Source organism: Rattus norvegicus, chromosome 1 (genome assembly GCF_036323735.1).
Source record: "Rattus norvegicus strain BN/NHsdMcwi chromosome 1, GRCr8, whole genome shotgun sequence".
NCBI classification, from domain to species: domain Eukaryota; kingdom Metazoa; phylum Chordata; class Mammalia; order Rodentia; family Muridae; genus Rattus; species Rattus norvegicus.
Window position 1 is genome coordinate 94,466,037 of NC_086019.1, and position 14,830 is coordinate 94,480,866.

The 14,830-nt window shown below is 43.5% G+C and overlaps 1 protein-coding gene across 1 annotated transcript; it reads left to right on the forward strand.

The window, feature by feature from the left end:
- The first annotated feature begins 3,824 nt into the window (after window positions 1–3,824).
- Window positions 3,825–11,341, forward strand: Zfp260 (zinc finger protein 260). Its single transcript, NM_017364.4, has 2 exons — window positions 3,825–3,887; window positions 7,745–11,341. The coding sequence occupies exon 2, from the start codon at window positions 8,192–8,194 to the stop codon at window positions 9,413–9,415; it is 1,224 nt and encodes a 407-aa protein (NP_059060.1). The 5' UTR covers window positions 3,825–3,887; window positions 7,745–8,191; the 3' UTR covers window positions 9,416–11,341.
- Window positions 11,342–14,830: the final 3,489 nt, after the last annotated feature.

Below are 14,830 nucleotides of genomic sequence, written 5' to 3' on the forward strand. Positions count from 1 at the left end.
CCGAACTGCTCTACCACTGAGCTAAATCCCCAACCCCCACACTTCTTTTTAAAACGTATTTTTCTTTTCTTATTTTTTGCCATTAAAGATTTTATTTTTTTAATATTTATTTGTTTATTATGTATACATCATACAGCTTTCTGCCTGCAGGCCAGAAGAGGGCGCTAGATCTGATTATAGATGGTTGTGAGCCACCATGTGGTTGCTGGGACTTGAACTCAGGACCTCTGGAAGAGCAGTCAATGATCTCAACCTCTGAGCCATCTCTGCAGCTCAAAGATTTTATTTTATTTTTTTATTTATTTATTTTTTTGGTTCTTTTTTTTCGGAGCTGGGGACCGAACCCAGGGCCTTGCGCTTCCTAGGTAAGCGCTCTACCACTGAGCTAAATCCCCAGCCCCAAAGATTTTATTTTTAAAGAGTTATTTATTTACGTGTATGTAAGGTTGTGGGCATGTTTATTAATGCCCGTGGGAGCCAGAAGAGGGCCTTTGATCTCCTGGTGAGCCGTTCAGTGTGTCTGCTGGGAACCAAGATCCAGTCTCCTGGAAGAGCAAGCAGAACATGCTCTCAAGTGCTGAGCCATTTCTCCAGCCCCTTAATGAAGTTTTTTTCAATAAGATGAGATGGTAAAGAGTCAACAATGTTGCTAAACTAAGAAAAAAACTTTCAAATTAACAAGGGAGGCACAACTCATTTTAGTGTGTGTGCACGTGTAAATATTCATGTGGGGTTTGTGCATAAGCGCTCGTGAGTGCACATGTACATGTGTGCATGTGTATGTATATGATGTACATGTGTGCATGTGTATGTACGTGGGAGTCATACAGGGCAGAGGGTGATGTCATGTGTCTTCCTCCATGCCTCTCTACTGTTTGGGACAGGCTCTCTCACTGAATGTGGAACCCACTGACTTGGCCTGGCTGGCTGGTTCATGAGCTTCAGGGACCCACTGCCCTCTCCTCTAAGAAGCTGTATGCCAATGTGTGTGACGTATTATACAGATCCTGGGACCCAGAGGCAAGACTAGCAGGTGTCATTACTAGCAGGCATCTGTTTTCAGTCCCTGATACCAATGTGCCTAGGACTGTGGGAGTTCACCTCTGTGTACGTCCATCTCCTGCTGCTTCTCTAGGTTACCCTGGCTGTCTTGAAACTCAATACGTAGACCAGGCTGGCCTTGAACTCAGAGTGTGAGCCACCATACCCAGCTAAGAACAACGAACTTATTACGTCCATAGGTGTCATAATGATTACTGCTAGCTCCTTCTTGAAGGTGGCCTCCATCCCTTTCCCTTGTGTATTACCTGCTCAGTGATTCACAGCACAGACCAGCACAGCACAGACCAGCACAGCACGGCTATACCTTGTACATCTCCAAGTAAGAGAGTAAGCCTTCCCCTTTCGTCGCCATACCCTGAAAATGAATTATTCTTAATATAAATGTAAACTGTGGATTAATCTGGCAGCTGTAGTTCTTTACCTAACACTAGTCCCCCAGTAACTATGCAGAGAAATCAAGATGTATTTAAAACCGTACCTCAATAGCTGAGCAGTTAAATGACCTCTCTTTATGTGCTAATCCGGCCACCTCCCAGCCCTGTCCCTTGGTACTTGCATATGATTATTGATCTGACCCTTCAGACCCCTTCATGGCTCCAATTTCTCCACCCTCCCGGCACACCTCTCTCTTCTCCTCCCTCTCACTAGTGGATATCCCACCCTCATCTCTATGCTGCCCAGCATTGGGTAGTCAGCATTTATTGACAAGGCAGAGAATAAATGGTAAGAACTGTTTATACAAACTTGAGACAGGAGATCCTTGGTAGAAGCATTACAAGGCCATCTCCGGATTGAAGCAAGATGTGAGGGCAGAGAAATCAGCATTTGGATAACACAAGGGTAAACTTTACACAGTGCACAAAAACAGTATGTCTACACACCCCACTACAAGTAGAGTTTGCCATATGGAGAATAGATATATGTTCACTAAACTCAGGATGTGCATATACTGACAGGACCCTAAATTCCATTTAATTTCTCCCAACAGTAACCAAACCTAGGTAAAATATTAGGCCTCTAAAGGTTTTTTTTTTTTTTTAAGATTTATTTTATTATTTTTTTTTTTAAAGATTTATTTATTTATTATATATAAGTACACTGTAGCTGTCTTCAGATACACCAGAAGAGGGCATCAGATCTCTTTACAGATGGTTGTGAGCCACCATGTGGTTGCTGGGAATTGAACTCATGACCTCTGGAAGAGCAGTCGGGTGCTCTTAACCACTGAGCCATCTCTCCAGCCCTCTAAAGGTTTTAAGAGCTGAGCTGTTAGTATTAGCCAAATAATTTCCTTTATATTTTGTTTCTATTATTCATAGTTGATGTCTTTTAAAAGAAAATAGATAGTTCGTTTTGTTTTGTTTTGTTTTGTTTTTTTGCTTTTGGCCTTGTTGGGATTGAATCCCTAACCTTTTGATTACAAAGCCCTTGGATGTGTTTTCTTTGTGTGTGTGTGTGTGTGTGTGTGTGTGTGTGTGTGTGTGTGTCTGTGTCTGTGTCTGTGTGTGTGTGTGTCTGTGTGTGTCTGAGTATTTTGCCTGCTAGTACATACATATACATATATGCTTGCCATGCATATACCTACATGCATGTTTGGTGTCTTGCGGATGTCAGAATCAGATGTCGAATCCCCTGTGTTTGGAGTTACAGATGGTTGTGAGCCAGGATATTTGTACTGGGGACCATGCCTGGGTCCCTGGCAAGGGGCAGTGAGAGCAGTGAGTGGCCTTCACTACCGAGCCATCTCTGCAGAAGAAGGTCTCTGCAGCATCCTCTCCCTTTTTTTCTTGAGATTTTATTAATCTTCATTTTATATGTATGGATGTTTTGCCTGCATGTATGTCTATGCACCACACACACACAACGCCCACAGAGATCAGAAGAGGACTTTGGATCCTCTGGAACTGGAGTTACAGATTATTGCTAGCTTCCCTGTGGGTGCTGGGGACTGAGCCTGGGTCCTCTGAAAGATCGCTCTTAGCTGGCAATCCATAATTCTAGCCCCCCCCCCCTTTTAAAAAGAATTACTGGGTTGGAGAGATGGCTCAGCGGTTAAGAGCACTGACTGATCTTCCAGAGGTCCTGAGTCCTCCTACCTCAGCGTCCCAAGTTGCTAGGAATAGAAACTACCTGACTACCGCACCTGACTTAAAATGTTCTTGAGGCTGGGTGATGGTGGCACGCGTCTTCAATCACAAGACTCCGGAGGTAGAGGAAGGTAGGTTTCTGAGTTCGGGCCAGCCTGGTCTACAGAATGAGTTCCAGGACAGCCAGGCCACCCAGAGAGACTGCCTCAGAAAACAGAACCAAAAACCAAAAACCAAACCTATGCTAGGCAGTGAAGTGACGGCCAGCCGTTTGACTTCAGTTGGGGAGCAAGGCCACCCTGATCAGAAATCATGTTCAGATGGCCAATTTGGGCAAACTCTGAAAATGTCGGCGTCATAGTTTCTCTGTATAACTTCAATTATGAAAATATAACACCATCTGTTACCCACATCTGAAGAACATTTTGATTTTAAGTAGAACGACGGGTTTAGCCTGAATGCCAAGTACAAATACTTGGTCCCTCTGCTTTGTGCGCATGCGCGAACTGAGGCTCCCGTCTGTTGTCTTCACAGAGCAGCTTCCTGTGTACCTCCAGGACCGGAAGTTTCTCTACCCTCCAAACCTCTCTTGAGTGCTGAGACTTCAGTCTGACTTGCAGCTGCTGCTTTGATTTGCCGAGATAGCATCTGAGTCCTGAGTCGCTTTACTGGTTACAAGTTAAAAGTCTGCGGTTCAAACAAAAAACCTGGGTGTCTGAGAAGAACATCGATCTGCGGGTGAGTGAAACCTTTATGTCCTTATAGCTACATTGAGAGCTTATAACCTCTGAGGGGTTTGGAGGTGGAGGTGGAGGTGGTGGTGGTGGTGGTGGTGGTGGTGATGATGATGATGATGATGATGATGATGATGATGATGATGATGATGATGACGATGATGATTTTGGATCAGCTTGTCCCCATTTGGAGAGATAATTGCTGAAAATCCTTTAGATAGTTCAAAGAAATTTCCAGACAGTTCTCCTGACTTTCTGCTTTCTTTTCCTCACCTTCTGCAGGATTGGTTGCCCTTCTAACTTCTTTCCTGGGTGCTAGCCCCTGTGCTTCATTTGCTGACTTAATCTTTTTTTTTTTTTTCTTTTCTTTTTTTTTCGGAGCTGGGGACCGAACCCAGGGCTCTACCACTGAGCTAAATCCCCAACCCCTGTGCTGACTTAATCTTAATGCTTGATACTGTATCTAGTTCCCAGGGGATCCAGGACCCTAGTCCCCATAGGCCTCCACACTTGTGTGCAAATACACAAACGCGTAAAATAAACAAAAACTCATTCCATCTCTACTGAACGTAGAGTTTTCTTCCCTTGTTATAACTCTCTGACCAATACCATACGGCAGCTGTTTGCCCAGGATTGCCTCTGGGTATTCTGTGTAACCTAAAGATGATTGAACCGTTGAGCTAGATAAGGAGATGTGCACAGATTGCCTGTAAATGCGATGTGTATAGAAGTCTCTAGGAGAGGATCAGCGATACCCAAGGGTGACTGTAGATTCTATAGATTCTATACCCAACTATTCTTCTATTCTTGCTTCTTTCTTTCTCTCTCTCTCTCTCTCTCTCTCTCTCTCTCTCTCTCTCTCTCTCTCTCTTTCTTTCTTTCTTTCTTTCTTTCTTTCTTTCTTTCTTTCTTTCTGTGTGTGTGTATTTTGTTTTTCAAAACAGTTTCCTGACTGTCCTGGAACTCACCCTTTAGTATCTTTGCTCAGATTAACCCCGTTCTCTACCTCACCTAGCTGCTTAGTCTTTTCTTACCCTGACTTACTCTACATTGGCAACCATGTATTACTTTTTTATTGTTGAGACAGAGTTTCGCTTTGAGACTTGGCTGTCCCGGAACTCACTGTGTAGACCAGGCTGGCTTCTAAGTCACAGAGAGGCACCTACCTTTCTGCCTCTTGAATACTGAGATCAAAGATGTACCCCACCACACTTGGCCACTTCAAACCACCAGTGTTTATTAAAACCATTTTGCCGTTTTTTGTTTTGTTTTGTTTTGTTTTTTCTGAGACAAGGTTTCTCTATGTAGCCTTGGCTTCCCTGGAACTCTCTTTATAGACCAGGGTGGCCTCGAACTCATTGAGATCTGCCCACCTCTGCCTCTTGAGCCCTTCGATCAAAGGTGTGCACCGGCACCACCCTATTTGCCTATTTTTGATTGCTCTACTTTAGATATTATCAACTTAGTAATGTGAAAGAAGGAGAAATGTTATCCCCAGCAACCATACTGCCTGTGCTTCTGGAACAACTCATATCACTGCATTTAAAAAAAAAAAAAAAGATTTTCTTCTTTTATTTGTATGTATGCGCCTGACATATGCACCTCTCAGGCCAGTGAGGTGGCTCAGTGGGTAAAGGCATTTGTCACGGAGCTCAATGGCTTGGGTTTGATCTCTGAAACCTAGGTGGCAGGAGAGAAGAGACTCCCACAAGTTGTCCTCTGACCTCCACACACAAACTGTGCCTGAGCACAAGCTTGGCCCATATCCCAAGATGAGTATTTGCCTATTTGCCTTCATGTTTTCCTTCCTTTTTAGTTTTGCTAAAATGTTGCAGTAATGTGCTTTATTTATTTATTATTATTATTATTATTTTTTTTTGGTTCTTTTTTTTTTTTCGGAGCTGGGGACCGAACCCAGGGCCTTGCGCTTCCTAGGCAAGCGCTCTACCACTGAGCTAAATCCCCAACCCACTGTTTGTTTGTTTTTTAAAGACTATTAGCTGTACTATTTGTTATTCAGTGGAAGGGGTTTGTCTTAGTTCTTGTTCTATCGCCATGATGTGGCATCGTGACCAAGGCAACTCTTATAGATGAAGGAATTTAATTGTGGGCCTGCTTATAGTCTCAGGAAGTTGGTTCATTCTTCTCGTGGCAGGGGCATGGTAGAAGCATGAGGATACTCATGATGCTGGAGCAGCGGCTGACAGCCTCATCCTGGTCCGCAGGCAGAGAGCAACTGGCCTGGTGTCGGCTTCAGTGAGATGCTTCCAGGGACAAGGCCACACCTCCTAGTCCTTCTCAAATAGTGCCGCTCCCTCACGACTAAGCATTCCAATCTGTGAGCTTCTGAGGGCCGTTCTTACCCAGACAGTTACAGGACGCCTTAGTCTCCCTCCCTCATTCTCCAAAGAGTGCTTTATCTTCATAATTACTTTCCAATGGCAAGAGCTGCATCATGGGAGTGGGGATGTAGCTCCCTTTGTGGATTGTTGGCTTCCCATGCACTCCCGAGTCCCGCCTTTGATCCGCAGCACCGTGCCTGTGGAGACAGAAGTAGTGTCATTCATCATGAGTCATCCACAGTTACATGATAATCTCAAGGCCATCCTGGCTTACCTGAAACCCTCACAAAAACATATCTCAGCTGGTAAGAGCGTGTACTGCTCTTTCGTGGAATTTGAGTTCAGGGCTCAACATCCTTTTTGGGAGGCTCACAAAGCCTGTAAACCTCCAGGGGTCTGATGATCTGATGCCTCTGATCTCTGAAGGTACCTGCACTCATGTACACACACACACACACACACACACACACACACACACACACACAAATCAACATTATGTCTTTTAAAAACTTGCATAAACAAGAAAGAGTTTGGGGGTATCAGCTGTTAATTTACATTCAATTTATAAACATCTACTCTTCCCAAATCATAGAACTCTAGGTAATGATTTTTTTTGGCAGGAGGTCTGAGTCTATAGCCTAGGCTATCTGGAAGTTATCTCAGGCTAACATTGGACTCAGGCTGGCTTTCGAACTTGTTGGCAATCCTTCTGCCTTTGTCTTCCAAGTGTTAACACCACAGACATGAGCCACTATATCTGACTGCATACTTTTTGTTAAGATCTATCACAAATTAACTTTACCTCTACCTGGCACCCTTATTTGTAGTGTCTTGGTCAAGTCGTCTGTGCCTTCAGTTTCTTAAATTTGTTTTATCCACCGGTGTTTAGCTTTCATAAGTATTTTTCCTACCCACTCCTTAGTCCTTTTATTACCATTCTAATGGGATTTCGAGAAAACAGATAAATGTATTTGAAGAAAAATATTGTGTTTTTCTTTCTCCCTTTCATCCTAGGTGCTCCCAATCTCGAGGGTCTGTCCTGGTGGTTGCCTAGTGTTCTGTTGTCTCGTATTGTACTTACTGACGGTGCGTGCAAGCTACGGTTAAAAGCAAAGCTGCACACACCTGGGAATGTTGCAGTGTTTGAGCTTCCTTTCTTAGCAAAAGACTAGGCTTCCGTCGTTAGTTGTTTTTGTCTTCTGTTTTATTTTATCTTGTTTGTAAGGCAGAGTCTCCTCTGTAGCCAGGGTAGCCTGTGATTCACTGTCTAGCTCATTCATGTAAGTCCCCTGCCTCAGTGTCTCAAGTTCTGGGATTATAAGTGTGACCTACCCTCTGTGGCTTAAACACTCTTTCTCTAATAGCACATCACTGCATTTTATTAGCATTTTCTGGGAGAATGCACAGGTCATTAAGGATGCTAATGATCCACACTAGCTTATTGGATGCCTTCTACAGTCCAGACACCAACATTTCCACCCTTGCGAATTCTCTTTAATGACTTCTTGTTCTCTTTTAGACGCAGCCTCTGGAGTTTATACACAGATAAGGACACAGGATGAAAGACTCATGAGTTAAGTCTCATCTTTCTGTATAGAGATAGACTAACGACAAATTCAGAAAACCTAGAAACAAAGTATTTCCTGTGGGCACAGACATTGGTTCTGCAAGAGTCCCTCCTATATATAGGATCCAGATGAAAAGAAAGTGAACTGTGATTTCCCCACATTCCTCATTTCTGAACATGAGAGAACTGTAAGGAAGAACCATTAACACAAAGACAGTTCTGTATTTCAGTCCCTTGTAACCACATCTCCGGTCACTCACATAAAAATCTCTCATATATCTGGCTTGACTGGACACTTACGAATTAATATTGAAAAGAAATTGTACGTATTCAGTGAATGTGGCAAAGCGTTCATCCAACTTCAGTAGATGCTAGGCGAGAATCCTTGTGCGAAACAGAATGTTGGAAAGCCTTCAGCCCGAGTCAGAGCTTCTGCATGATGAACCTGATCCTGGAGAGAAAGTTTATGAATGTGATGAATGTAGGAAAACCTTTAGCCTAGAACAACACTTTGTGGAACATAAGAAAACGCACGGTGGGGAGAAGTCACCCGAGTGTACCGGATGTGGTGAAGAGTTCTCGAAAGCCTCTTCACTTACTCGACATCTGAGAAGTCGCTCACGGAGGGAATCATATAAGTGTGGTAACTGTGGGAGAACCTTCAGCCAGAGAGGAAACTTCCTTTCTCACCAGAAACAACATGCTGAAGAGAGACCCAGTGAGTCTAAGAAAACTCCCGTCCCCATGACAACCATCGTCAGAAATCAGAGAAACGCCGGGAATAAACCATATGCGTGTAAGGAGTGTGGGAAAGCCTTTAATGGCAAATCATATCTCAAAGAACATGAGAAAATTCATACCGGAGAGAAACCATTTGAATGTAATCAGTGTGGTAGAGCCTTCAGCCAGAAGCAGTACCTCATTAAACACCAGAACGTCCACAGTGGGAAGAAGCCTTTTAAGTGTAATGAGTGTGGTAAGGCTTTTAGCCAGAAAGAAAACCTCATTATACACCAGAGAATCCATACCGGAGAGAAGCCTTATGAATGTAAAGGGTGTGGGAAGGCCTTCATTCAGAAATCAAGCCTCATCAGACACCAGAGGAGCCATACTGGAGAGAAACCGTACACATGTAAGGAATGTGGGAAAGCCTTCAGCGGCAAATCAAACCTGACTGAGCATGAGAAAATTCATATTGGAGAGAAACCCTATAAATGTAACGAGTGTGGAACAATTTTCAGGCAGAAGCAGTACCTCATCAAACATCACAACATTCACACGGGCGAGAAGCCATATGAGTGCAATAAGTGCGGAAAGGCCTTTTCTCGAATCACGTCGCTTATTGTGCATGTGAGAATTCACACAGGCGATAAGCCCTATGAGTGTAAAGTCTGTGGGAAAGCCTTCTGTCAGAGTTCGTCTCTAACCGTGCATATGAGGAGCCACACGGGTGAGAAACCGTATGGCTGCAATGAGTGTGGGAAGGCTTTTTCTCAGTTCTCCACTCTTGCTTTACACATGAGAATCCACACTGGCGAGAAGCCTTATCAGTGCAGTGAGTGTGGGAAGGCCTTCAGCCAGAAGTCCCATCACATCAGACACCAGAGAATCCATATTCACTAAAACTCTTTGAATGCCTTAGGTGTACTAGCACTTGAGCAGAGTGTGTGGTTAGCAATGTATCAAAGGGTTTGTCTTACACTAATGTTACACAAATGTAGGAAATGCTTCTGTAGTGACTCACACCTTAAAATACAAAGGTATTTAATAGGATAGATCATAGCATTATATATACTTCCCAGGCTCTTACAAGAAACATTATTAAATTCTAATTTTAGGAGTCCAGTGATTCCAGGTAGGGTTGTCTTGTAGAGCTTATCAACTGTATCAAGATAAAATGAGCAATATAAAGGTTTGAAATGAAGAGGCAAAAAATATTTTTGATATACACTTTGGTATATAGATAATTTGTAAAATGCGTTTTTTCAGAGAAGGCGTTTTGGGGCAGATCCCCCTATGTACATAGCCCAGGGTGACCTTAAACTCACTATGTAGCCCAAGTTGGCCTCATGTTTCTTCTGATCCACATACTCCGCCTCCCAGTGCTGCAGTTCAGACATTGCCATGCCAACTCAAGGTCTTTGTTGGTAAAGTTGTCCAAACTTGAGGTCAGAACAGGATACTGAATCTAGAATCATGAATGAGTTCACAGAGGATCGGTAAGATTGTGGCAGTGTTCCAGGTCAATGGGAAAATCGTGGATGACTGAAAAAAATAATCTCAGGATAATTAACTCTTTTCGTGGGAAAAGACTAGGCCTCTGATGTCATCACTGATTAAGTATTTCTTAGGAACTATGGCGTCCCTGCAGAACGTAAAGCTTTGTATAAGAATTTCCTGATTTTTCCAAGACCTTGAAGTAGGAAGCCAAATACAGATTCTGGAATCCTCAACTGTTCCTCTCGAGCATTTCTATGTATTCTCAAGGAGCCGACATGCTTATGTGGGGAGTCACGCATCAGTTCATCACAGCATAAATTACAGCGGAAAATGGGTGCGGGCGCAGGTGTTCGTTGTTTGCAAAGTAGATGAAGAAAATGTAACCGTCATTCGGTAGAATGCTCTAGCAGCCAAGCCCAACAGGTGAATCTGTGTGTTAACAGCAAAAGAATTCATCAGTGTGAAGAAATTGAAGCGGTAACTATGTTGTGATTCCTGCATTAAATTTGAATAAAACTCACTTCTTATCTACTCTGGTACTAAGCATCGGTTATGGGAAACTTCTCTAAAACTAGAATCCGGAGGGCATGTGTGGTGGCTGCTGTTACAGTGACAGTGGAGTTCCGTGGAAAGGAAGTTGTCACAAAGCAGGGTAATTTAAATGCTACTTCAGCTTTCTAGTTAAACACCTACTTTCCAAGTAGAGAGGTTCCAAATAAATGGAACAAATCGATAGTTGGTTCTACATTGTAGCAACATGTATTCCTTGTTCTCTTGCTTGTCTGGCTTAGGTGTGGATGAGATGTACTGAGATCCACATTACTACAACATTCCCGTCATGCGTGTGTGCATCCCAAGGCCCCTCGTGGATATCTGAAGCCTTGTATATTATTAACTCTCTGTATCGGGTTTCCTATGAGCATACACACCTAGGAAGATGTGTATAGCATCACAAGGGTCTTCAAGTAACAGAATTACAGCTTCTCTTTCACATCAATATTCTTGGGCTTTGGAATCATTGTTAAGTAAAATAAATGTCGCTGGGTAGTTTCTGCCCATTGATTGGACTCAGACTAATAAAGTTTGGAAAAGTCCTGTCCTGATCTTTTTGTTTTTCTTGTGCTGTCGTCGGTTTGGTCCTTTTGCATGGGGCCTGGATTCCTCAGTGCGCTAGACCGTGCCCAAAGATTGGGGATTCTGTCCTTAGGTGTGGAGGTAGTGTTGTCTTACCATGACTAACTGGATCGTGAAAACTGAAAACTCATGGAATGTCACATCAACTTTCATTGTCCAGTTTGACTCTGGAATAAAGCTAGAATTTGACCGTTACATGCCTGTCTCCCTTATCTCTCTTCCCTCAAAATCTTACTTTGTAACCTTGACACCCTGGAATTAAATAGACAAGGCTAGCTTTGAATTCACAACCATCCTCCTGCCTTGGTGTTTGGATTACAAGTGTCAGCCTTTATGCCAGACTTAACACCTGGTCATAGGCCTCAGGTGTAGGGTAACTCATGAAAAGGGCTAAGACATTCAACTGTGTCAGACCCCTAGCTTTTCACGTAGCATGGCGTGATCTGAAACCAACTTCATGCTTCATCCGTTCTGCAGATAGTAACTTCCAGGAGTATTTTTCCTTAGGATTGAAGAAAAAAATCCAAAGAAACTGATCTAGAATGACTGAGAAAGCCCCCTTCCCGCTTTATAAATAGTAAGATTGAGTATCTGACTTGTGAGGACTCAAATCTTAGGAGAAAGACTGATGGCCATTCGAGGGGAGGCTGGAAGCTGGAACTGCTTTGGGAAGTGAGTAATGACTGGGCTCTTCTGCACAATTTTATGTTTTTAATTGTGGATGGACTGTGATGGTTGTTTGAGACAGGATCTCACCGTGTAGTCCTAGCTGACTTGAAACTCCTCGTGTAGACCAGGGTGGCCTTGAACTCACAGCTCTGTCTGACAGATCTGTCTGCCTCTGTCTCCCAAATGTTGGCTCACATTCAGGAAAAGGTACAGGGGACAGGATTTTTTTTTTTTTTAAAGATTTGTTTTATGTAAGTACACAGTCTGGTGTAAGTACATACCAGAAGAGGGCATCAGGGGCTGGAGAGATGGCTCAGCGGTTAAGAGCACCGACTGCTCTTCCAGAGGTCATGAGTTCAATTCCCAGCAACCACATGGTGGCTCACAACCATCTGTAAAGAGATCTGATGACCTCTTCTGGTGTATCTGAAGACAGCGACAGTGTACTTATATATAATAAATGAATAAAAAAAAAAAGTTAAAGAAGAGGGCATCAGATCTTATTACAGATGGTTTCGAGCCACCATGTGGTTGCTGGGAATTGAACTCAGGATCTCTGGAAGAGCAGTCAGTGCTCTTAACCACTGAGCCATCTCTCCAGCTCCTGAATTTCTAATCTTTGATCTTCTTGCCTCTACCTCCCAAGTTCTGGGATTTCAGGCATGCACCAGTATGCCTAGTTGATGTACTGGGAATTGAACCCAGAGCTTTGTGCATGCTAAGTATGTATTCTCCCAGCTGAACTACATCCCACCTGTCAAACCCACATTCACATTCATTTAGGCCCCGTAGGTGGACTGAAGAAATCCTTTGTACTTCCTGTCATTGTGTTAATTTGACACACGTTTGAGTCACCACAGAGGAAAGAGCCTCAGTTCAGGAAAGGCCCTCATGAGAAATAGTAAAACCAAGAACTCTTCCAGAGAGTTAAGAGCACTTACTGCTCTCCTAGAGGATCCAGGTTTGGTCCCCAGCTCACAGCTGATGATGACACCTGTTCCTGTGGGGGTGGCAGGGAGGCAGAGCAATGAGTCACTATGTTGCAAGGGCATCAGGTCAAGTCTGGATGGTTAGCTGAGGACACTGCCCCCACCAAAAAGGCTAACAGACTTTTACTGTACAGACATCTCAGTGTCTTTATTATTAAAGCCCAACTGGGACCCCCCAAAACCCCTGCAACCTGTTCCAAAGGATCAAATACCTCTTCTGGTGAACTCAGAAAGGCGCATAAATGGTTGGTACTTGTACATACACACTCAGGCGCGCACATACACACACACACACACACACACACACACAGAGAGAGAGAGAGAGAGAGAGAGAGAGAGAGAGAGAGAGAGAGAGAATTAAATATGTTTTCAAGTAGAACCAATTCAACCCTTGAGGCCTGCTCCCTTTAACGTAACTGTAGCCATTTTGTATCCAGTCTCCATTTTGTTCAAAAAGTGAAATTAAGTTCAGCTTCTCAGACTCCGATTCCCCAACATAATCATTCATAGCTAACACTGAAAAATTCTAAAAGGTCTAAGGCTATGCTTGTAAAACTCAGTCTCTCTGTTCTCTCAATGCTCTGGGAAACCCCTAACAACCACCCCTCTTAGCTCACCCAGGACCAATCAGCTTAAAGTTCAGCTGATAATACTTACCAAAATGTAATACAGCCCCCCGACCCCCTGCCTACTGCACTTGGTTTTCCTATAAAAACAAAACAAAAGAAAAACAAAAACAAAAACAACAACAACAAAAAAAAAAAAAAACCCTGAGCGCAAACCAGCATTGAAGCTTCCAGCTCCTGAGTCTGAGCTGCATCCCCGATGAATCAGTCTTGGGTGTGGGGGCGTTCGATAAACTATCCCTATCTAACTCAGATCAGTGTTCGGGTGCTCTGTGAGGGAATCCCTGAACCCCAGCACCAAGCACAGTGGCGCACACCTGTAATGCCATCATTAGGGAGAGTCAGGCAGAGACATGCCTAGGAGTCTAGGCTGTGCTAAGACAAACAGAACCCTGACAATATGCTAAATCGATCACGTCATTCAGAAAAAAAAGCAAACCTGTAATCCATTTTGGCAACATCCACAGTAACCAAATTCTTTAAGCAGGAAGTTGAACAACAGTTGCCAGGAGCTAAAGCAGTGGTTCTTAGTCAGCGGGTGTCGACCCCTCTGGGGATCTTGTCCGATATCCTGTATATCATAGAGTTACATTACAACGCATAGCATAGCAGTAGCAAAATTAGAGTTATGAAGTAGTAACGAAACAATGTTATGGTTGGCGGTCATCACAACATGAGGAACTGTATTAGAGTCCCAGCATTAGGGACATTTAGTGCCAAGCATTCCGCTGATCCCAGCAACATCCTGTTTAGGACAATGTCACTAGCATGGCCATTTAGTGGAGTGGTTGGGCTCCAGACCTCACCAAGAGCAAAGCCATGCTGTTTTTAAGCTGTCACACAACAGGAGGAGTGGGGTGGACACAATTGAGGAAAAGAGCAAAGAGACTCAGAGCCTGGAGGAGAGCAGAGCCCAGCTGTTGGCGAATGTCCGAAAGAAAGGGAAAGAGAAAAAGTGGGGAAAATACTGATCCTTTTCCAAGGAGGGACTTTTGTGAGCAAGGAGGCCTAGTTAATTTGTTAAGACAAGGTTTTACTCTATACCCAAGCTGGTCTCAAACTCGAAGCAATCCTCTTGTTGAGAAACTGCTTGACTCCATTTTTGAAGGCAGTTACATTGTTAAATGGTTACATTGTTTAAAAAAGTTTTCCATTTACTGTAGAAGCTGGGTTATTGTTTTTTTTTTAAAGATTTATTTATTTATTATATGTAAGTACACTGTAGCTGTCTTCAGACACACCAGAAGAGGGCATCGGATCTCTTTACAGATGGTTGTGAGCCACCATGTGGTTGCTGGGAATTGAACTCATGACCTCTGGAAGAGCAGTCGGGTGCTCTTAACCACTGAGCCATCTCTCCAGCCCTGGGTTATTGTTTTAAATTTCTATCTTCTGAAGCC